General features: G+C 42.1%; 1 protein-coding gene across 1 annotated transcript in view; it reads right to left on the reverse strand.

The window, feature by feature from the left end:
* Nucleotides 1-581: 581 nt before the first annotated feature.
* ATG14 (autophagy related 14) overlaps nt 582-23714 on the reverse strand; it is a 39406-nt gene continuing 16273 nt past the window's right edge. Inside the window, exons 4-10 of the mRNA XM_040477221.1 lie at nt 22605-22686; nt 18074-18311; nt 14247-14476; nt 12460-12577; nt 10748-10838; nt 10585-10670; nt 582-3555 (exon numbers count right to left, since the gene is read on the reverse strand). Of these exons, the coding sequence (XP_040333155.1) occupies nt 3249-3555; nt 10585-10670; nt 10748-10838; nt 12460-12577; nt 14247-14476; nt 18074-18311; nt 22605-22686 (1152 nt within the window). The 3' untranslated portion in view covers nt 582-3248. The remainder of the gene's footprint in view (nt 3556-10584; nt 10671-10747; nt 10839-12459; nt 12578-14246; nt 14477-18073; nt 18312-22604; nt 22687-23714) is intronic.

Raw genomic sequence — 23714 nt, forward strand, 5'->3', positions numbered from 1 at the left:
TCCTTGCCCATTTTCCTCCTGCTACCTGGTAGCTTTCTGCAGGTGAAACAATAGGGCGAACCACGCAGCAGTTCCCCAGTAATCACTCTTCTCCAGGATCTAACCTGAAAGGGGGTGGGGGAAAAGGGGAAGAGTGATTCTTCAAAACTATCTGCATTTTCTCTCAACTCAACAGATCGCCTCCAACCTCTGACATTTCTCTTTCTCTCCTGTCCTGAAGAAAGTCTGGGCAGGTTCCATATGGGCACCCTGTAGGCCCCCGTGCATTCCTTCCCACAGAGCTGCTGCTGTGCTACATACACCAAGTCACCGCAGGGCATGTGCATCATAGATGCATCTTTCCAGAAAGTATGTAACTGGTAAGCAACTAGTTTTTCCCAGCTTACTAAAGATAGACGGTTACTGTTAATACCACCATAAGCTCTAATTTTTAAGATTACCAGGCCTTTTTCATTACCTAGCAAAAAATTCTAAAAAGATTACCCTATAATTTGTATGAAGTATTTCAGTCAAATTTCATTCTTGCTACCCTTGATGTATCAATAGAAACGAGCAATCAGAGCTTGAAAAAGACATACATATTAGCAAAGTACTGTTAAAAGATTTATTGCAATAATACAATAAAAGTTTAGAAAACATTTGTTATGACTCAAACTGGTTTGGAAGTCACAGAGTAATGGGAAATTCCTGCAACATGACACCACAAGGAGATTCTAAGTCACTGTAGTTCTTTTAAAAACAGCATGCTCCTGAATGCTCTTTACCGAATTATCGAAACACGAATCCTTAAATGAATCCTGTCCAACAACACCCAATGTTGACATACTGTTTTTCCCCTTAACTTAAAGATGTGCAAAACTTCTTAGTTATATTCCATTACAAAAAAAAAAGTAACAGACCATTTGAAGCAGCCTATTTGGTGCCTGTAGGTTTTTATTAGTATTACCTTGTTTTGACAAATCATTTTATATGGAAAACATGACCAAGTTCTATGGCTTTTGTTTAAAAAAAAAAAAAATACCAGCTTCAATTTTTAAAAAGCTGTTTACATATGGTTCTGGCACCTACATGAAAGATTTTAATGAGCAGCAAAGAGAGTAGGAAAAAACAGTGGTTGAAATGTATATTTAAGAATATTTACAGGGTGGATCCAGTGCAAAATAATGAAAACCAAAATATCTCAGCAGTGTAAGCCAGTATGTTGGTGTTTGAAACCACTAAAGGGTTTGATCATTTAACCCTAAATAAAGTGCCTCTAGTTGATATAAACAACAAAATATACCCTACCAATCCCTAATTTCCCATATTCTTGTAAGTTCTGTTGAATTACTCTAGATATGAGTTCTGACCTCTGGATTCTATTCTTTAGCTCAATCTCCCATTCATAGTTTCGTAAGAGGCTTGAGCAAAACCATGACTGTGCATCTTTTAGCTGCAGTCCCGTCTCTATCCCCAAGCCCCAAATGCGTCTTCCAAAACTGGAGACTAAGCTCTTCTTTTTGAGGGTCTGAAATGCCTAGACAACCCTCATTTCATGGGATTTTAAGTTCATTTGGTATTTGTTCAAGTCTGCCGTACCCGTTCTCTGAATTTCAGACCTGCGTGGTACAATGCCAGCTCAGCAGTCATGAAGCTGAGCACTTAAAACAGACACCTGCTATTGAGAACCAACACGTTTCCTCCCTAAGTGGAAAATCCAGAGAGTCTGGGAACCTGTGACTCCTGGATAGAAATAAACCCTTCTTCTGCAACTCTACCAAACACTAAATATACCAACAGCAAAAGCTATATAGCACCTCGGATTTGGAGGCAAAGTATCAACTATGATAATTACAAGAAGAAAAGAAGCTAGGGCAAATCTCTGAATGATTTATCTGAGGTACTGTCATGCTAATCACACTAACAAGATATGGTAATAATGCCTGTTAGGAATTTTTCATAGGATTTCTTTTTGTAGTTGTTACATAGGATTTTTTTTGCAATTATTAAAAATAAAAAACTACTTACATATTTGTACATAATGCCTCTACAGTTTTCTTATAAGATTGTCACTAAGAGAATGACAAGACAGACACATTAGCTGAAAATGATCTCCTGGTGAGGAAAAATTCTGTCAGAGCCTTCCCCACGATAGAGAATAGTATCAGCTATAACGATTTGCTCTGCATTTCTGAGTGAAGACAGTGTCCCTAGAGCAACAAAGACCTCTAAGAAAACAAGCAGGATGGTTTTCTCTTGGAAAACCTGCCACCTACTGAATCCCTTAGAAAGAAATTGGGACACCAGAAGAATGACCAGAGGCCATTTAATTAAGTGGCTTTTAACCTGTGCCCAGGCAGGCATTTCACTTACATAAGGGAACAACCTTAATAACTTATTTTTCACTCAGAAGAAAAGTTCAGCTTCAAAATGCACATAGTGTAGATGGTAGGAATTCAATAATCTGAGAATGAACTTAATTCCCTTCAGAATCTAAGAAAATAGTTTTTAAATCTCCAGGCCATCACTGCAGCTGGGAATTCTTCTGTTCATGGATGTAGGTCCAAAAATAAAAAAGACCTTCATTTCTTTGGTGTGTGGGGATAAAGAAAACCAGGAATGTCTGACAAGCTACGACAGCAGCAGCATGAATGAGATAATTTTCAAACTACCCCTCCCCTCCCCCAAAACACCCCCCCTCCTTCCAAACAAACCAAAATCCTTGACCTAAAAACCAAACATGACCAAATCCTAAAGAAATCAAGTATTTCAAATTGCCTGCTGGTTCTCTGTACAAAAAAATGATGGCATAAGAACAAACGCATATGAAACAGTTTGTATCTTGCAAGTCCTGATCATCAAGAATCACTTCCTTGTGATTCTGCCTCTAAAATGTGAAGTGTTCAGGAACAGTCTCCACATCACAAGGACCAATGTGTCAACCTGCATCCATGGGTCCTGTGGCCTGTGACTGAAGGGAGCCCAAGTGAATTTTCTGCTTCAACAGAACACACACACTGGTCTTTCTTCCACCAACACTGGTCTGGGCAGAAGGACCTCTGACCCTGCTGTTCTACTATAAGCATGTGGGTCACTCCCATCGGCCATCTGATAAACAGAAATGCTTGTCTCCCTGCTTTACCAAAAACACAATGGTTTAACCTCTTTCTGTTCCAGGCACTATTTTAACTGAATACATAAACTTTACTAGAACATAGTGGAAGAACAACTATCTTGATGCAAACCTGGCATGTTTTGGTCCGGGTGCGTTAGCGGTGTCCAGTGTAAGCCTTAAACCAGGAGGTCACCGAGGCTGCGGCAGAGGAGATCATTCCACCGGCACTGCTGCTCGCGATGGGCGGGGATACCTGGCTGCTCTGGCTCTGGGAGCCTTCCACAGGCTGGGAAGGGATATCGCAAAACCTGGGACTCGGCAAGTTCTCCCAGTCTGTGCCCAGGTCGGTTTCCTCATCACTGACGCGCTCGTCGCCACTCTCATCTGACTCCCCGGCAACGCCGGGGTCCACAAACTCCATGGACTCCTCGAGGTCCGCTCGCACTTCAAAGGGTCCCGACCTGTGCACACACAGTGAAGGAGTCTTTAAGACAACCAGCATTGTTGGGGTGCCTGGGTGGCTTGGCCGGTAAGTGTCCAAACTCTGGATTTCGGCTCGGGTCATGATCTCACAGTTTGTGGGATCAAGCCCCAAACTGTCGGGCTCTGCATGGACCATGGAGCCTGCTTGGGATTCTCTCCCTCTCTGCCCCTCTCCCACTGGCGCTCTGTCTCAAAACTAAACGTCAAAAAAAAAAAAAAAAAGACAACCAGCATTGTGACAACACATGACATAAGGCCTGACAGGATAGGAGGTCCGGAACCACCACTCCACCTGTTTCCCAAGTCAGCACTGTGCTCGCTGTTGGTCTATAATTAGTTTTTCTTTACCTAAATAACTGCCATCCAAGTAATGAACAAAACCACAATACCACACTTTTCCTCAACTCTACCTACTTGATTTGTGAAGATCCTGGATGGGAAAAACCCAACCACTGAGACTAACCATGCTGGTCCAAAGTACAATTCCCTGTTTTATACTACTGTATCATCTATGCATTTTAATGAGACAATTCTGACAAAAACAGTCACTTGATATATACTCTGGTATATTAGTTGGTGGAACAAGAAATAAACGTAAAGGAAAAAACCGTACAGATGTTCTCTGCCTTATGGAAGCCTCCAATTACTGTATTCCTATGACTCAAAAGAACTAAATGGTACGGCTGTATGCATGTTAGCAATGCTCCCTTGGATGGGTGTCATCAGCAGGCTCCTGCACACATTTTAAGATATCCCATAATTTTCAAGGGACACATTTATAACAGAATGAGATATAACTATTTAGATTGTATTCATCTGGAATAGTGCCTACTTCTGCACTATATTTTGGGAGAAAACTATTCCCCAGAGGTCCCTAATGACGTCATCTCCAAATCTAATAACATTTCTCAGGCCTCGCCCTCTGACAGCTCCTCAGCACCACGGTGGAACTGTGTCAGCAAACCCCACCCAGCTCTGCTGCTGCCTCCTTCCCCTGCCCCTTTCAAGTGTCGGTCAGCTCCTGCCTCAGGAGAGCCATTTCCTTCTTTGGCTGGGCGAGGTGGGGGTGGGGGGGGGGGGGGGGGGGGGGGGGTGGGTGCACAGTCACCCACCCACTTCTCTTCCATGCGGCCATCCACGGGGTGGGGCCAAGTCCCTCCAGCGGCCTCTCTCTCCACCCCCAAGATAAGGACACATGCCTCAGTTCATTTACCAGTTTCAGTGATATTTACGTTGGGGAAAATGACAGGGGCTAGCAAAAATAACAGAAATGAGAAATACCCTAGAGTACGGCCTGCCATTTTGGCCTATGGCCCAAAATTCTTTACAGCCTTTGTGAAACAGTGCAGCGCTGGCCTCCAGCGCACCTCACTACACCCACACCTTCCAAATCACTTGCTCCAGGGTCAGGTAGCCTTTGCTCCTCCAAGACAACCCTGCTTCCCAGCTGAAACACAGCAAGAGTAACAGCTAACATTTCTGTTCCAGGCACTGTTTTTAGGGCTTTATACAAATACTAAGTTGAAAGATGCACCACAGGGTTTCCCTTTGGTCTCCTGGGAGCAATTTACATTTCAAAAAGCCCTTCAGACCAGGGGCTCCCAAGTTTACCAGGAGAAGGGTAATTTTGCAAGGGGTGAAGGCAGCAGGAACTGGGAGACTCTCCTCACAACCCTTCTACCTCCCCCTGCAGCTTGATTCTCAAATCAACAACTACTGAAACCAGCACCTTAGCAGAGTATCCCTTTCCTGTTTCCTTAAAAGATTCTCCTTACCTTTCGTTTTCTTTGTTTTTTTTGATACCTCTCCTCCTAGCCTCACTGCCTGCTAGAGCTCTCCATCCAAGGGCTAACCTCCCAGGTTCATCTCAGGTATCTGAGCCAGTTGACCAGTCTCAAAACAAGCCAGGCGGGCCTCCTCCCTCATATCACCAAATAAGTCCCCTTCCAATCCTTACCATGTCCCTCCAGCTCAGGTCCTTACTTCACTACTGCCTCCTCCTCGCCAGCGTCTGCCTCCAGTCAGTCCCACCGGCCTCAGCTTGCCAGAGAGCCACCTCTCTCTCCTCGTGGCGGCTGCCTACTAAAACTGTTCACAACTTAAGTATCTTAGCTGGGTTACCCCCTTTCCTAAACACAGAGCTCTCTCATTCTGTCCTGTTGAGCTCTGTTGTCCAGGGGCCTCAGCACCGGGCGCCATTTCAAGCCTTCCTTTCTGCTAGCTCAGAGGCACAGCCTGCTTTCTGTCCCTCTTCGATGCCACCTTATCCAACTGGTGGGAGACTGCCACGGTCCCCAGACCCCCCTCCTAAAGGGTTTTCCCAGGGGACAGGCAGAAGTGATACAAGGGGAGGTGTGTGTGGGGGGGGGGGGGAGGGTGATACTTCTTCCAGGCAGAGCTCCCCTGGAAACCACTTGGGTACTTCTCTGCTTGGAATCTCACAGGGCAGAGTCTACTTGGCATGGATGGGTGCTCATTTAAGTACTTCAACTGAAAAAGCAGTCAATGATTCCCAAAGCGGCCAGTTGGAACAATTTTTGTTGCCCAGCATACCCTGAGCCACACACGTTACACAAAATTAGCAGAAGAATTAAGTCTCTTATGCTTAATGTCTTTGGAGAATAAAGATTACTAATTTTTTCATGATGCTGGAGGGAATTATTCTTACCAATTAAGGCAACAAAATGATCTTTTTGGTTTTTTTAAAGTCTCTTTTGCAAACTATCTTATTTCAAAAATATTACCTGACAGAATATATAACTTCAAGAATAAACTCTGTACACTTTGGACGATAATGATGTGTTAAGGTAAGCGCCATCGTGATAAAGATTGAATGATATAAGAAAAATCAACAGATATTAAATCCTGGGGAAAATTCTAATGAGCAGGGTAACTGCATGGTCTGTCTCTCCACGGACTACTCAGCTGCAAGAAAAGACAAATACAGGAATTCTGCAGTGGAGAAGGTAAAAAGCATCCTGAGTGGGTGATCAAATTCACATCACCAATGAGGGGACAGGAGGCCACTGTGGCCTCCAGAGTGTCCAGGAAACACTCCTGCCCAGGCAGTGTTCCAGCCTAGAATGCACAGAATTCCTAGAGTCTCAATACAGGAAAACATCAAATTCAGAATCAAAGTTCTATTAAAAAAAAGGGAAAAATGTTAATGTTGTAAAAGACAAAGTGGGCTATGAGCACGTTCCAGATTTAAAGAAGGTTAAAGAAACACAGCAACTAAGTCCAACACCAGACTCTAGACTGGATCCTGTGCTAGAGGGGACAGTAGAATAAAAGACATTAATCTAGTCCATAGACAAAATGGGCAGGTGGGCGGTAGATTAAAATATTCTATCAATGTGAAATTTGCTAATGTTGGTAACTGTACTATGGTCAAGCAGGAAAATATCCCTATTTTTAGGAGATATATGAAGAAGTATTTAGGAGTCAAGAGCCATGAGGTATACATAACCTATCCTCATAGCGTTCAGGGAAAAAAAAAAAAAAAAGTGTGTGTATTTTTAGAGAGATCACACAAATGATAAAGCAAGCAGGGTAGAACAGTAACAAAGGTGAGTCTGGGTAAAGGGTATATGTCTTTGTACTACTATTGTTTTTTGCAATTTTGAATATATTTGCAAGTTTGTATTTCAAAAAAAAAAAAAAAGTTTATGTTGGATTCTGGATGGGATCCTCAGTTCAGTTGATCTCAATGGAAACAGAAAATCCCACCCAAGTTACAGTAACAATCTCTCCAAAGCCTTGATTGTGGCTGAGGCAGGTGTGAAAGAGGACTTTTGAAGCTCTAGTTCCTCCTGGCTCAAAGACTACAGACTCGAATGTCATGAGCCTGGCTGTGTACACAGACTTCCGTCAGACAGAGCCCCCTGGTGCTAACTGGAGCACTGACTCAAGGGTGAGTCCACAGATAGCTTCAGACCCTCCAAAGAAATCTGCCCCCAGTAGAAGAGTGCCTGTTTTTCTGAACCACCACCAATACTGAGTAGCATCAGTCCTTTCCATTTTTCCAAACTGATGGGTGAAAACTGGAAAGCTGTTTTGAATTACACTTTATTCTCAGTTGAGGCTGAAGATTTTTTTCATTTGAATATGGACCAGTTGCATTTTTTGTGTGTGAACTGCCTATATCAATCCATTGTCTACTTTTTATTAGGTTTGCCTTTCTTTTACAGATTTGAAGGGGTTTTTTGAAAGATTTCTTCAAGTAGTCTAGATTTGAATCCCTTGTCTGCTATATAGATTCCAAAGGGTATCTGTTGCTTGTCTTTTTAGCTTTGTGTATGGTATCTGGTATTCTACCAGAGGCATTTAGAGGTTTGACATAGTAAAATATGTAACTCTTTTCCTTCCTTCATGGTTTTTGGACTTTGCGGCTTGTGTGGGAATTCCCTCCCCACCCTGTGATTATAAAACACTGTCTTTTCTCCTAGTTATTTTCTAGGTTTTTTGTTTTTGGGTTTTTTTTTTTAAATAAAATAAGGTCTTTGTTTCATCTGGGTGGAATGTGGTATGAATTCGACTTTCTCCCTGTATGAATACCCAACTAAGCTCACCATTATTGAGCTATTATTATCTGACGCAGCACGCTACCCCTATCACCTATTCTCTGCATATACAGGGTTTGCTTCTGGACTCTATTCTCGTCTCACTGCTCCACCTACTTGCATGCTAACAGCACCTTGTTTTCATTACCTTTATATGCTGCGTTAAAAGGGGCCAAGCTCATCCTTTACTATTCTTTTTCACAATTTCCTTGCAGACTGTGCTTCTAATTCAACTTCAGAATTAGCCTGTCAAAGTTCCAATAAACATCTGTTGAAATTCTGATCAGGTTTCCTTTTGGGGAGAAGTAGCATTTTTATAATACTCAGCCTTCCTATTTCTAGACAATCCTAAGGGTCTTCACTGCCTCAGGCATTCTTTCATTCAGTCCCACACCTCATACAGTGCCTGGCAAACATTCAAGAAATGTGTGTTGCATAATTTTAAGTTTCATATTCCCTTCATATAGGTTTGCATATATTTTGTAAAGGTTATTCCTATACATAGTTTTTGTTGCTACAATAAAAGGAATCTTGTTTTTCATTTTTTCATTGTATCCTCTGACTAGTTGCTGGCGTATAAGAAAGCAGCGGCTCTTTGTATGGTGGCCTTGAATCCGGTCACCATTCTGAAGTATCATTTCTAATAGTTTTAGTTCTCCTAAGTGTCCAGTTCAGTAATCATATCCTCTACAATAATGTCAATTTAGTTTCTTTACAATATAAACATAGCTTACTTCTCTGTAAAAATGTTTTGCCTCACCTAGGCCCCCAGAGCAACGTTAACATAGCAGTGATAACAGGCATCCTTGTTTATTCCCGACTAGAGAGGAATTCTTTTATCAAACATCTATATAAGTAAAATGTCATCATAGCCTTTTCTGTAGGTTTATGGTAGATATCTATAGATATTTGTTTATAATTTATTTTTAATTTACAAGGAGTTTTAACTATTAATAGGAACTGAATTTTATTCACTGCTTTTCTGGCATCTATCAAGCTGACCTCACATGTTTTTTCTTCTTTAATCCGTTAACGTGATGAAGTGGTATATACTGGTTAAAAAGCAGGAGTGTCTACTACTTTCTGGAGTCAGATGGGTGCTGGGACCCTGGTTCCACTACTTTCATGCCTCTGTGACCATGGGCATGAATTACTTGACCGTGCTAAGCTTCAGTTTCCACCCGCTCTGTAAAATAGGAGTAATAATCCCACTTGTGATTTAAGGCATGTCAGGCAGTTGGCCCAGTGTCAATAAATATTGGCTCAATAAATATTTGTTCTTATTATAAAGGATCAATATCCTAATGTTGAACCCTTTACAAATAAGGTAGAGAGAATGGCAAGCAAACCCACAGAAATCAGCCACTAAAACTGGAGAGGATTTCTAACAGGTTTGTGTGGCTCGTGAACCAATAAATGGAATGTAAGGTGAGGGGCATGAACTCCCCTATAAAACGGCACAAAATTCTGGTGTGTGTGCTATTTCCTGGAGAGAGTACATAGCTTTTTCCAAAGAGTTCTATGTCTTAGGAAAGTTACTGTTCTAGGTGGGGGGAGATACACAAGCCAGTGGTTAAGGGCAGATCACCACAAAAGTTCACTGCAACATGGAGGAAGCCAGACATCCTGGCTTCCTGGCCAGTGGAGCGGGTACCCCTTGAGCCTTGGTTCCAGTGTCAAAGCAAATGAACATGGGAAAGGGCCTCCCCAAAATAACTTTCCACCTTCTGTTTTTCTTTGTTCTCTTTCAAAAATGCCAATACCTTAACCAAGTCAGATCTGCAGAAACGTGGAGACCGTCAAGAGCAAGGGAAGAAGTGCTCAGAGAGGGCCGCTTGGATGACACCAAAGAAAAGCCTCATCTGTGTCCTGCTTTTATGGGCCGAGAGACTAGAAAGAGCCCAATGACTAGTCCTGGTTGGTGTTTTTTGTTACTGACACCTGTTTTTAAGCTAATAGATTTTAAACTACTTCACTCCATCAACTTCTACCAAGTTTTACATCCAACAAATGGTGGCCAGATCAAGAAAAAGAAAATTGGGAAGAATGGTGGGAGTAGCGAGCGGGCATGAAAGCAAATGCACAGGAAATGGGGTAGACCCCTCCACGGGGCTGGGAAGAAACTGACGTGGATTCAAAGAAAGGGCTTTTGGTCTTCAAGGACAGCACCAGGAGGCCCCACTCCAGAAACAGTTGGGTTCTTCCCTTTTGTTTTAGGTGTTAAAAATGTTGGATATTAATTTTCTGAGAAATGATTTTTTAAGGACCATAAAGACGCAAACAGGATTAGCCTCTGGTTTCCTCCTGTGCGGGACTGGATTATTTTTATCCTTTTTGGAGACTCTGGGGGTGGGGGACAGGCCCCTGTACTCTGCCGACACATACAACTCTCCTTAGAAGTATTCACAACACCACCATTTAGAAAAAAGCAAACACCCTTCTTACCTGCCCAGGTGTTCAGAGTTCGGACTAACCAGGTACATGAGATTCCTGAGAGTATGCAGTGGTTGTAACTGATCTAAATTTACATGCTAGAAAAAGCAAAAAATTGATTAATATTTTCAACCATGTATCAAATTAAAAATTAGCTCACAGTGTATTTCCATACCTGAGAAAAGCAGAGATAAAGAATATTTGCATTCAGTTTCTTCACTGCTCGAGTAAATTTCTGTCTGCTGAGATTTTCCCCACAAAATTCACTGGAAAACAAACACACAATTCATAAAGTTGTGTTTTTTTTTTTTTTTTGAGGAAATTCTGTTAAAATGTCTATTTTGAGGAGTATATTTTACCCCACAGTTCAGTACAAAACTGAATTTCCTTTGCCTCTTTATAAGCTATACTAACCAGAAACTTTCTAAAAATGAACTACTGCCCTCATGAGCAATTTCACCGCCATCTATAAAAATTACAAATGCATACACCCTCTAACCAAGCAATTCTGCTTCTGAAAAATTTCTGAACAGTAATGAAATGACAAATGTACAAGATTATTCCATGAAGTATAAATAGGGGACTGGTAAGATCCTGACACATTCACATGGAGAAGCCTCTGCTGTCTACTCCATGCAGAAGGACAGCCGAAGGCTCACAACAGCCCTCCGAGGCCCACCAGATGTGCACCTCCACCTTCACTCTCTGCAGGGCTTTCTCTTCGCCTGCAGCCTCTCCCTCGGGGACCCCCATGGCTTGCTCCCCTCCTCCCTCAGGGTCACAGGTGATCACACACCTGCCTGCTCACGCACAAGCATTTCCCTACCTCCCCATTCCCACTCTTTCACCCTGAACGTGCTCCACAGTATTTATTACCTTCTGACACACACACCCCTTATTTATCATTCATCCCTCTGTTAGAATAAAGTGCCACTCGGGCAGGGATTCTGTTTTCATCACCACCGTACCCGCTCAGTGCCCAGAACAAGGCTCAAATATTTATTAAACACTCAAAAAGCAAGGTGCAAAACACCTTAGTATAGTATAATACCTTTTGTTTAAAAGAGGAGAGAGATGGTAATACAGACTTACATTGGTTTGAAATGTAAGGATGACTGGACAGAGGTAGGAAGGTCATAGTAGGAACTGAGTAGATTGTAAACCGTTACATTTGTTTTTTTTTTTAAGATTTTATTTTTAAGTTGTCTCTACACCCAACATGGGGCTCGAACTCACAACCCTGAGATCAAGAATCACATGCTCCTTCGACTGAGCCAGCCAGGCACCTCTAACTTTTTTTTTTTTTTTTAATTTTAAACCATATTTTTTTTTACAAAGTTGAAAAAAAATACCTAACTGTCACAATTTACCCAGTTCTTCCACATGAGCATACCCTCTGGATATCCTGGGTTTTCTTTCAATTATTTTTCTAAGTGGGAGAATTCTCTGTGGTCTTTTTAAAGAGTTCATGTGCTGGGGCGCCTGGGTGGCGCAGTCGGTTAAGCATCCAACTTCAGCCAGGTCACGATCTCGCGGTCCGTGAGTTCGAGCCCCGCGTCAGGCTCTGGGCTGATGGCTCAGAGCCTGGAGCCTGTTTCCAATTCTGTGTCTCCCTCTCTCTCTGCCCCTCCCCCGTTCATGCTCTGTCTCTCTCTGTCCCAAAAATAAATAAACTTTGAAAAAAAAAATTAAAAAAAAAATAAATAAATAAAGAGTTCATGTGCAATTATAAGATACTGAAGCAAACTTGCACGTTAGGCTTTTGAAATTAATCTCAGTTTTTCACAGTTAGTAATACTTAAATTCCTGTTTTTGGTTTAGTTAGAATAAGAAGACAACAGGAACACAAGAGATCTAAGATAAAGGTCGCCACCTTTAATTACTTGCCTGTTGCACAGCTTTTTGGGAAGATTTATGTCAAGTATATGAGACAAAATGTTGACCAGCTGAGTCGCATAGCACAACGCAGCGCTGATCGTGTAAGCGGGGTTACTGTGCTCCATGTCTGAGTAGAAAAACAATCATACACAAACAACTTTAATTTCAACAAAAAATACCAATGAACCTAGGTTTCATGATTTGTAATTTAATCATTATGCTGTTGATGGTTATGTTTTGATCCTTACTTACAAAAGGTTCATGGCCAGACATTAATGTTTCATCATTTATGGTTTTGTGCTGAGTAGAATGTAACCTAAGCATATGGGCCTAAGCAGGCACAACATAAATGAAATTAAAGTCTGAACTGCTTGGACCTGAGGAGGTATTATTTATCAAAGCAGTCAGTTAATGCTCAACTTAAGTGTCACCTTCTCGGAGAGGCCTCCCCTGACAGCCCTATGGAAAAGCAGTCCCTTCCTGTGTAGCCCCACCCCACAAATGGTGCTGGATCTGTCCAGGACACACACTCAGTAAGATGCCTTTGATCAGTGCTTGCTTCCTGTCCTTCTACCCACAGAAAGGCAAAGGGCTACACCCGTCTTGGTGACATCGCCTTTGTGTCACCAGCACCCAGCACTGTGCGTGACAGAAAGCACATACTCACTATACATTTGCTAAATGACTAAATGAACAATCTTCTTTCCACCAAAGAAACCTATAGGGGTTTTTAAGGGTTTTTCTATTAGGGTATTTCTATCTCCATGTAGGCCTGCTAAAAACAAGTTCTTTACAAAGAAACTCTAAAAACGGGATTCACAACACGCTAAATATACTAACTAGTGAAGTCTTTTATATAAATAGAGCAATATCATCCCCTAAAAGGTGAAATATCTAAAAAATATTTCAATCCATCCACTGACTGGATATAAAATGTGGTATATCCACATTACATACAATAGAATATTATTCAGTTATAAAAAGAATGAAATGCTAATATATGCTACAATATGGATGAACCTTGAAAACATCATGCTATGTAAAAAAATCGAGACACAAAAGGCCACACATATATGAGCCTATTTTTATGAAATATTCAAAACAGACACATTTACAGAGACAGAAAACAAAACTACAGATCTTCCTTGACTTATGATGGGGCTGTGCCTTGATACACCCATAACTTAGCCTGGCCTGCCTTACACAGGTCCAGAACACTTCCATTAGCCTACAGCTCAGCAAAATCATCTACCACAAAGCCTGTTTATAATAAAGTGTTGACTATCTCATGCTACTTAATGAACACCATACAGAAAGGGAAACACCGAACAGTCATCAGTGCGTCTACCAGCTGTTGACCCTCATGAATGCGTGGCTGCCTGGGAGCTATGGCCACCAGTGCCCAGCATCACGGGAGGGTATGTACCACATCTCGCTAGCCCAGGAAAAGATCAAAATTCAAAGCGTGGTTTCTACTGAATGTGTATGGCTTTTATACCACCATAACGTCAAAAAATCCTAAGGTGAACCACTGTAAGTTAGGATCATCTGTAGGGGTTGCCAAGGGCTGGGAAGAGAGGGGACGGGGGAGACAGTTTCATGCCCCGGAGTTTCCATTTGGGGTGATAGAAGTGCTCTAGAACTAAACAGAGGTGGTAACTGCACAATACTGTGAACGTACTAATGTCCCTGAATTTTTTACACTTTAAAACTGTTCATCTTGTTAGGTCAATTCTAGCTCAATTAAAAAAATACATACACTTATAAAAGTTTTCAGAGACTATTTTGTTTCTCACCAGGCCCCTGTGTGGTTTTCTTCTCTTCTACCCAATTGTAGTAGGCAGAGTAGTCCCCGTTGTTGGGAAGGCTAATCCAAGGCCCTGTAATGCTAATGCTGGTGTCCCCGTTGTGATCATCACAGACCCATCTCCCGGAGAGGTAAGTCGTCCTCCGGGCTTCGGCAAGCTTGCTCACAGTGCTGGAGGTCATGGCACTGTCACTCTCTGAGGACACATCTGCAGGATCTCTAAAAATCAGAACATGCATACAGATTTCAAGGGACTAGGTTTTAAAGAGCATGCAAGATACTTGCCTCGTACACAGAACGATGGAAGATGCACACACAAGGAAGCGAAGTGGGACATACAGAGGTAAGTCATTCTATCAGAGATGAAGCTCAAAGCAGCTGTGGCACAGAAGCCCCCAGCAGGGTGGCAAAGATGCCACCCAAAGCTAGGGCCTCAAGTATCAAGGCCTCAAACGATTTGGTCTCAAGACCCCTTCGCATCCTTACAATTTTTGAGGACCCCAAAGAGCTTTTGTGTACATGGGTTAAACTACAGATATTTACTTGTATTAGAAATCAGAAAAGAACTTAAATTATTAATTCATTTGGAAATAATAAGCCTATTACAAGTTAACATAGTATTTTTTGTGTGTTTTTTTTTTAATTTTTTAATATTTATTTTTTGAGAGAGATAGAGTACAAATGAGGTAGGTACAAAGAGAGAGGGAGACACAGAATCTGAAGCAGGCTCCAGGCTCTGAGCTCCCGCACAGAGCCCGATGCAGGGCTCGAACCCACAGACTGTGAGATCATGACCTGAGCCGAAGTCGGACGCTCAACCGACTGAGCCACCCAGGTGCCCCTATCATAGTCTATTTTTAAGGGAAAAAAAAAAAAATCTGTACTTCTCCAAACAAGAAAATTAGTGAAGAGTGACACTGTCCGCTGACGGGCTGAAACACACAGCACAGCACAGCGCTGTTGGTCAGGACTTAAATCTCTTGAACACCCAGATCTTGCTTATGTTCTGTCAAGTGAGAATAGGGTCCCGTGAAAAAACCAACTAGTTCCACTTGCAACTCACTCAAGTGCTTTTTCTTAAGCCAATCATGGCACTTCAGTAAGGAGCAAAAGAGCTTCTGCATACTTCCCATTTCATCATGTGGTTTATTAAAAAGATGAGTACACAAGGGTCAAGACTTAATAAAATTTATAAAAATAATAATTTCTACTGCTTCATCAAGAACATTCTTGATGGGAAACACTTTTTCAAAACTTGCGAGTACATGGTGGAATACAATGACTAGTAACACAGCTGGTTACCCCTGCCTAGACATCTGTTAAGGCACCAGAGTTTTTACCCACGATGGCTTCCGAGCCACTAGTGCAACTGTCAACACAGTGAAAAAGGAACAGTGTTACTATTATAAAAATACTTCTGACTGTACGGACGCCCTGAGAGGTCCACAGACGACCCTTTGAGAATGGCCGGCCTGAAGAGAAGAACAGAATGACAGATCCAAGCAGCCCCAGATGCACCATGGTGGAAGAACACAGTGTGTCTGGGGAGGGGAGATGATCAGTGTGGTTGTGTGTAGGATTCACGAGGGAAGTGCCAGGAGATGGTGCTGGAAAAGTAGGTGGGAAACTGGCAGACTGGGAAGAGTCTTCCGTACTGCTCTAAGTTTAGGTTCTGTTCTCTTAGCCAGTGGCTCTCAATCCTTTCTCCTTCTGCCACAGCGCACCTGCAAAGTAACTCCTCCTGGCTGGCACGGGGAAGACTGGGTGTGAGGGCACCACTGCCAGTTCTAAGCTGTACCTCTACTTCCTTCTTCCACTTAAGGAAGTTTGAGAAATGTGAATGAACAAGATATCTTATTATAGGAATAATTTCAAAACTATCCGCCTAAAAAAAGTCATAGCATATAATAATACACACTATTACACAAGACTTAAGCAGCACAGGTACAGAGGAGAAAGTTTTTCTCCATGTTTTCTCTTTTGCAACTTTGTATGCCATTGTCCGTCTTCTTAGTCTCCTAAAATCTGACAGTGTCTTAAGACAGTGTCTCTGTTGGGGCGCCTGGGTGGCTCAGTCGGTTAAGCATCCAACTTTGGCTCAGGTCATGATCTCACAGTTCGTGGGTTCGAACCTCGTGTCAGTCTCTGTGCTGACAGCTCAGAGCCTGGAGCCTGCTTCGATTCTGTGTCTGCCCCTCGCCTGCTCACACTCTGTCTCTCTCTCTCTCAAAAATAAACAAACATAAAAAAAAAAAAAAAAAGACAGTGTCTCTGTTTACTGTAATGTGTTTTAACAATGATATCTTCGCCTACCAGAATCTAATTTTTTTATTTTATTTTTGAGAGAGAGACAGAGTGTGAGTGGGGGAGAGGCAGAGAGAGGGAGACACAGAATCTGAATCCAGGCTGAGCTGTCAGCATAGACCCTGATGAGGGGCTCGAACCCACAAACCATGAGATCATGACCTGAGCCAAAGTCAGACACTCAACTGACTGAGCCACCCAGTCACCCCTATCAGAATCTAATTTAGCATCGGGACACCTGGCTGGCTCAGTCGGAAGAGCATAGGACTCTTGATCCTGGGGTTGTGAGTTTGAGACCCATGCTGGGCATAGAGATTACTAAAAAAATAAACTTAAAAAAAAAAAAAAAAAAAAAAAAATAGAATAAAATTTTTTTTTTTTCTTCTTTTTTCTCCAAAAAACTGATCACCTGTTTTTATTTGTTTTTTTAATGTTTGAGAGAGCAAGTGAGCAAGTGAGCCCACACATGCGTGTTGGGGTGGGGGGAGGGAGGCAGAGAGAGAGGGAGACAGATAATTCAACTCAAACTCACAAAGGTGACATCATGACCTGAGCCGAAGTCAGACACTTAACTGAGCCACCCAAGCACCCCTGCCACTGTGCTCGAGGTTTCTAGACAACCCAAGTTCTAGACCCAAAAGGCTACCTTCGAGTCTATTTCTGAACTTTCTGTTCTGCTCTATTTTGAATCTGCCTTTTTTTTTCATATTTAACAAGTATTACTAATGAAAAATTACGTGCTAAGAGTCAGAGAGCAGGTTTTCAAGTCAGAAGCAACAACCAGACCTTTAGGCTTTTAGGAAGTTAACTCTGCAAGAGCTAAAAGGATATAGTAAAGTAGAGCAAAAAATAGTAATAATCCTAACTAGCAACAGTCCACGGACGGTCCAGGGAAGGGTGCTGGGAAGTGAGGGCAACTGAAAGGGAGAGGAAAATCCTCAACTTGAAGAGCCTGATGGTTAGTGAGAAAGCAAATGAGAAATGGTTAGTGAGAAAGCAAAATGCCACTCCTCAGTGGCAGTTTTCAAACCTCATCATCATCTGGGGAAGGTTAAAAATAAATAAATAAAAGTAATGGGAGATGGACTGGGAGGCTGAAGTTGTATCCTCTGGAACCTGTATTTTTCAAACATTCCTGGGTGACTCTAATGAACATCCAGGTGGGGAACTACCGTCTTGTCCATCCAGTGATTCCAGAGGGTCTCCGTGCACTACAGCCTAAGACTAAACTTAGCATCCAATGCTTGACCGTGGTGGCTAGTTACCAGGAAAAGGCTCGGATCAGTCAACAAGCAAGCGCCCCACTTTTTTGAGGGCCACCGCCCTTCACCTTGGCTGCCTCCCCAATTTCGTGCAGTGTGTACTGTTTGCTGAAGCAGATAAGACTTCAGTTTCATTACCAGGAAAGCCAATGACCCTAGAATGAACCCAATAAATGAGGTGCTGACATATTTGAAAAATACTTGATCTTTGGAACCTGATCTATTCCTAGAGTCAAAAGACTCACCGTACCTCACACTAGTCTTTACTTCCTCGATTGGAAAAATGACAGAGGTGAGCTCTAATATATGAGATCGCCGAAGATTTGCCAGACGCTCATAATGACTCCTTAAGTCGATGGTTTTTTTTTCTACCAGGTCACCCAGTTTGCGGTTGTGCCTCTGAATCTTCTCCTTTTTCTCTTGATGCCGCTGTGCTCGAGTATAAAGCTTCTGATTCTTTTCCTTGGTTTTAAGAAGGCCTTCGGAATCTAAAATAAATAAATCACATGCAACAATTATCACTACAAATAGTTCCTGGGCAGTGCAGAACCCACCACACAAGCCTAATAAGCGTCTTCCTGCAGTTTAACTGAAAGCAAAAGCTCATTCAGGTTAACTAGATAAAGCTAAATGGAAACTGAGAGTTCAGCTTAAGTAGATTTTACACATAAATCAATGTGGACCACCACTAAAAGGACTCTGGGTCTCCATCTGTAGTCATCATTTGCAAGAACCACTCAACAGCTATCAAGTTTAAGCTCAGACCAGGCAGTACCTGACTTATGGTAAGCACTGAAGAATAACCATGTTGGGCAGAAAAGGTATCTAGTGCAAGTTTAAAAAACTTATTGGCCATCTGATTTTCCTGTCCAGCAAGCAGCTATTCTATGCCATATCTGAAGCTCCACAGAGACAACAAAAGCCCAGCAACACAACCAAGAAAGGAGACAGATGCTCATCCTGTCTGATGTGTGTCCTTTTCACGGAGCTCCTTCAGGTTTGGGATTAAGACCTGCTAGAGTGTTAGGTTGTGGCTAAACTTCTCTAAAGTGGCAAAAACAAGTTGTAAAATCTCAGAAAGACGCCTAGAAACAATGTAGGAGGTCAGACAAGTTCAAAATCAAGCTCATCATTTTCCCACAAAAGCCTCATCTTGATACCTAGGTTCTCTACTTAATGATTACACTTGACCCGCCCACTGCCCAAGTCAGTCCCCTGCTGGTCAATTCCATGAGCTGATCACTCCATGACAGTTCCTTAGATCTAGGGCTTTCTTTTCATTCCCACTGTTACAGTCTTATTAACTCTCACCCAAACCCCATCTCCAGCTTGGCTCCACTCCATGCTGTCACTCGCTCAGTCTTCTTCAACCGTAACCAGTGCCTGGCAGGTCTCCACTGCCAAACACAGACCGACCTCCCTGGACTTGAGGCCACCCCCACACCGGCACATACCCCACTGTTCCCTTCTGCACACCCTTCATTCAAGCCTCATTGAATTACTAGACACTCCAGACCTTTTCCACAAAGTGACACTATTTTTTAATTAGAGACAGAGAGAGAGAGAGAGAGAGAGAGAGAGAGAGAGAGGGAGGGAGAGAGGGATAGAAAGAGAGATTGCAAACAGGGGAGATGGGCAGAGGGTGAGAGAGAGACAGAGAGACAGGGAAACAGAGACAGAGAGAGAGAGAGAGAGAGAGAGAGAGAGAGAGAGAGAGAGAGAGAATCCCAAACAGGCTCCACACTCAGTGCAGAGCCTGACACCGGGCTCAATCCTACAACCGTGGGGTCATGATCTGAGCCAAAATCAAGACTTGGATGCTCAACCAACTGAGCCACCCAGGCTCTCCAAAGTAGAACTATTTAAATGCACACATGTATGGATACAGAACCAGTCATCATTCCCTTTATGAGGTCTCACTCCTATCCTGTTCAGATCAATGTCTCTCTAGGAATGCTATTAGCTTCTATTCCTCAAATGTCCAAATTTTTCTCATTCATTGAGGCCCCCCTCCATAAATGCTCCACAGACCTCTTGCTCTTCAGAGGCCTATGGCACTGTGGGTACGTCACCTATGGCACACGGCTTAGTTCCTTATACCAGATCCAAACAAAGCTTTGCTGTTCTCTGACTAAAATATAAGCATCCAATACGTGTTTGACACGTCCTCTGACTGAGGCCCACTGAACCTAGGTATTTCACTGTAGCCATAAAGTTTCTTGCAGTTTTACTTCTCCTTAGGTGCACATTCTCTTTACCATTCTTGCTCAATGTGGATGTTCTAATGTTTAAGTCTTTCTGGTTCCATCACACTAATTTTCCAGCAAGCTCATTCATTTTCATGATCTCTACTGAGTTCTTTGCCAAGTGCTCAACTGAATGTTTGGCCATATGGTGGTCAGACGTTTTAAAAACAGTTTAGAACTTAATACCAAGATCCTCCACAGATGGCAGGAAATCATCAGTCACCTAATCTGCACTAGTGCAGACTCAGCACTCAAGAGTTTCACTTGTCCTTCTCTCCCTGCCATCTCCCCTAAACATAAAAGCACTTCGATGCTCTTTCTGTCATCTACTCTTGGTTGTTTGGATAAGGAAGTCTGTAGCACAGATCAACTCAACCTTCATTCAAGGTTCATATATATATGTATATATATATATAATGTCTGTATTACTCTATATCATGACACATAAAATCAAAAGATTCCGGAGAAATATTCATCAGGCTCTACAGTTTAGAACATATAACCTTTTCTGAATATTTGTGGTATTTCAACAAAGTTAAAAAAAATATACTATCTACTGGGTAGCAAGCTCTTAATCTGTGAACTTGAGACCATGCATAGTTTCTGGAATCCATTAACTTCCTTAAAATTGTTTGCAAAATTTTCTGAGTCTCATCTGTGGTTCCCAACACTGGTAGGTTCAGCAGTACCACCCAGAGCAGGGCTACTCAAGAGTCGGCCTATGGATCTGGGCCCATCAGTAAACTTCTACCAGCCAGACAAGAGAAGTACAGAAATACAGAGTTAAGTTTAGCCTACAGATACTGCCTATCTCACGTGGCAATATGCCAGTGCCATGATATCCAAGTGTCCAAGTACTGGTGTCAGTTTATGACAGATTAGACACCACAGAGGAAAAAACTGGTCTTTCACTCCAGACAGTTTGTGAACCACTGATGCAGTCCCCACACATGAGATTTCAATTTCTCACGCTCAGGGTGGGCCCTAGGACTCTCTCTCGACCTCACAAGGGTCACCAGGTGACTCCGATGGCTTGCTAGGGAGAGAACGCACTGTTACAGGGTCCACTGCTTTTATTTAATGTTTTCCTTTTTAAAGCCCTTACTCCGACATGTGATGGAAAAATGTGACAGGCACACGCGGAAAAGACATGATCACAGTTAAAAGCGAAGACAGTCTAACCAGAAAGATTTGTTGCCTGTCAGCCCATGTTGGAAGTTCTGAGTGTGACGTGCCACAGGGCTGAAAAGAATGGTAACTGGTATTCCTCTCCACCCTCTTCACCCTCTCTTTCAACAGAATCCACACCAACCTCCTCATAATCCTTCTCGAGGGCCTCAGAAAACTCTCCTTCCTCCATGCCCTCACCCCTATACCAGTGAACAAAGGCACGCTGTGCCTACACCAGGCCAAACTCATGGTCCAGGTGAGCCCAGGCCTCCTGTTGCTCAGCGTACGCACAGCTTGCTGTACTGTGGCCATGTCTCCATCAGGTACCACAGTAGGAGGCAGGCCCACTGCGTTTAGTACCAAATCTTCTCTGTGGCGATTTTGTTTTGGGGAGTTAGGAATCTGTTAAAATCAGCTGATCAAAGTCTTAAACTCGCTCATTAGGGAAACGCACAAACTCAGTAACTCCAGAAATTTAAGGGGGCTCACAGATGCCTGGTGGCAAACCCCTGGTGTGAGCATCACGGAAGGCTGTGGAAAGAGGATGAACCAATGTTAAGTCACGAGTCTCTACGCTGCTCCTGAACCAGGGCCTCTGGAGATGCATGTGGAGTTCAGTGGGTCACCGGCTGTCCACATGCTCAGCACCTCTTCACCAAGCTGCCTGCCATTCTAGCCTAGTAACCCTGTGAAACGCCACAGGAGCACCTTAGTAGGACATTTTCAAAGGAAGCTTTTACTCTTTTACATACCACTATAAAATACTTGCTTCTGAACGCAACGAGCAGACAAGAAAGGGATTCATGAGGTATGATGGTGACTCACTCTGAACTTTAAACACTGATTTTCAAAAATACATGTAATGTTTCTAAGGATACAAGATTTCTAAGAGGGCTCTCCTAAATTTTGACAACCATCTATAATAAAGTATGATATATGCAAATATAATGTAAGATTAATACAGATTAAAATGTGTATGAGACTCACTCATGGAGAAAAGCCAATATTCTGTGCTTCTGGAATGAACTAATAATTATAATGGAGTACCAAGCTTCCTGTTAGCAAAGGCAAATGTAAAATACATATTCCTTAATTTTTTTAACTGAGAGAAGTAGTATATTCAAAGTAGTTTTATACATACATATACATGTATATATATAATATCTCTTTGAAAAAAAATATAAATATATTTATTTATTTAAAATCCTTACAGAAATGTTTTACAAGAGGAGGAAGGCAAGCAGGAAACCTTTCCAGGTTGCTATTGCCTCCCCCCCTCCTCCTCTCTTTCTCTAGCTTATTAATCCAACAAAATTCCACACTGGCGCTTTATTAGGTCTAGAAGAAGAGGGGCAAATTACTTACTTATCTTCATTTCTTCATTTCCTTTACATATTGTTTGTTTTAGCTGTTCAATCCTCATCTTGCAGGACATTATTTTCCATCTCTTAAAAAAATATATATACAATAAATATCACAAATGTTGGTCTCTTATGATGAATATGATTATCTACCCAGGATCATTATTATTTTGAAGCATATCTTAGAAAACACAATGAAGAAAAGACCAATATAATTATACTTATTATAACTTTTGTAACTAACAATGGTGGATTACAAAACAGAAAAAAATGTCATTCTGTAGGAAATTAAGACAAAGAAATTCACAGAGTTTTTTTTTTATTTAAATCCAAGTTAGTTAACATATAGTGTAATAATGATTTCAGGAATAGAATTTAGTGATTCATCACTTACATATGACACCCAGTGCTCATCCCAACTGCCCTCCTTAATGCTCATTGCCCATTTAGTAGTCCATGCCCCACCCCACCCCAAGACCCCACCAGCAAACCTCAGTTTGTTCTCTGTATTTAAGAGTCTCTTATGGTTTGCCTCCCTCTCTCACATAGTTCTTTTATGTGTTAATGAGGACAGAGAAAAATGGTGAAGGATATTCTCAGGATATTCTCTTAACCTGCTCAGTCCAATATATAGCTAGTGATCCCATGTGGCTATTTAAAAGTAATTTGGAATTACATAAAATAAAATTCAGTTCCTACTCAACACCACCCACATGTCAAATGTTCAACACCACATGTGGCTACCATATTGGTGAGTATAGATACAGACAGACCACAGAAGATTCCACTACTACACTGCTTGAAACTCTTTATGCTATTCCCTGAGGAGATCATTAACATCACTGTATTATCTCACTAATACAGTAAGCAACTATTACTTGCAAAATAATAAAAAACTCAATAAAAACAGAAGTTTTTTTTCCCCTAAGGTGAATAAAAGATCAGTAAAAATGCAACCTGCTAGTCAAAAAAAATATGATTATCTGTTCTGTAAACGTGGATAATTCAAAGCTTAAAACAGCATTCAAATGTTTATGGTGTTTAACACTGGTCTTAATCCTGATGGTATAAGGGGTAGAGCAGACTGCAGAGATAGTCCAGCTGGCGAAGTGCT

This window comes from Herpailurus yagouaroundi, unplaced genomic scaffold (genome assembly GCF_014898765.1).
Source record: "Herpailurus yagouaroundi ecotype Mexico unplaced genomic scaffold, PumYag 141, whole genome shotgun sequence".
Lineage (NCBI taxonomy): Eukaryota > Metazoa > Chordata > Mammalia > Carnivora > Felidae > Herpailurus > Herpailurus yagouaroundi.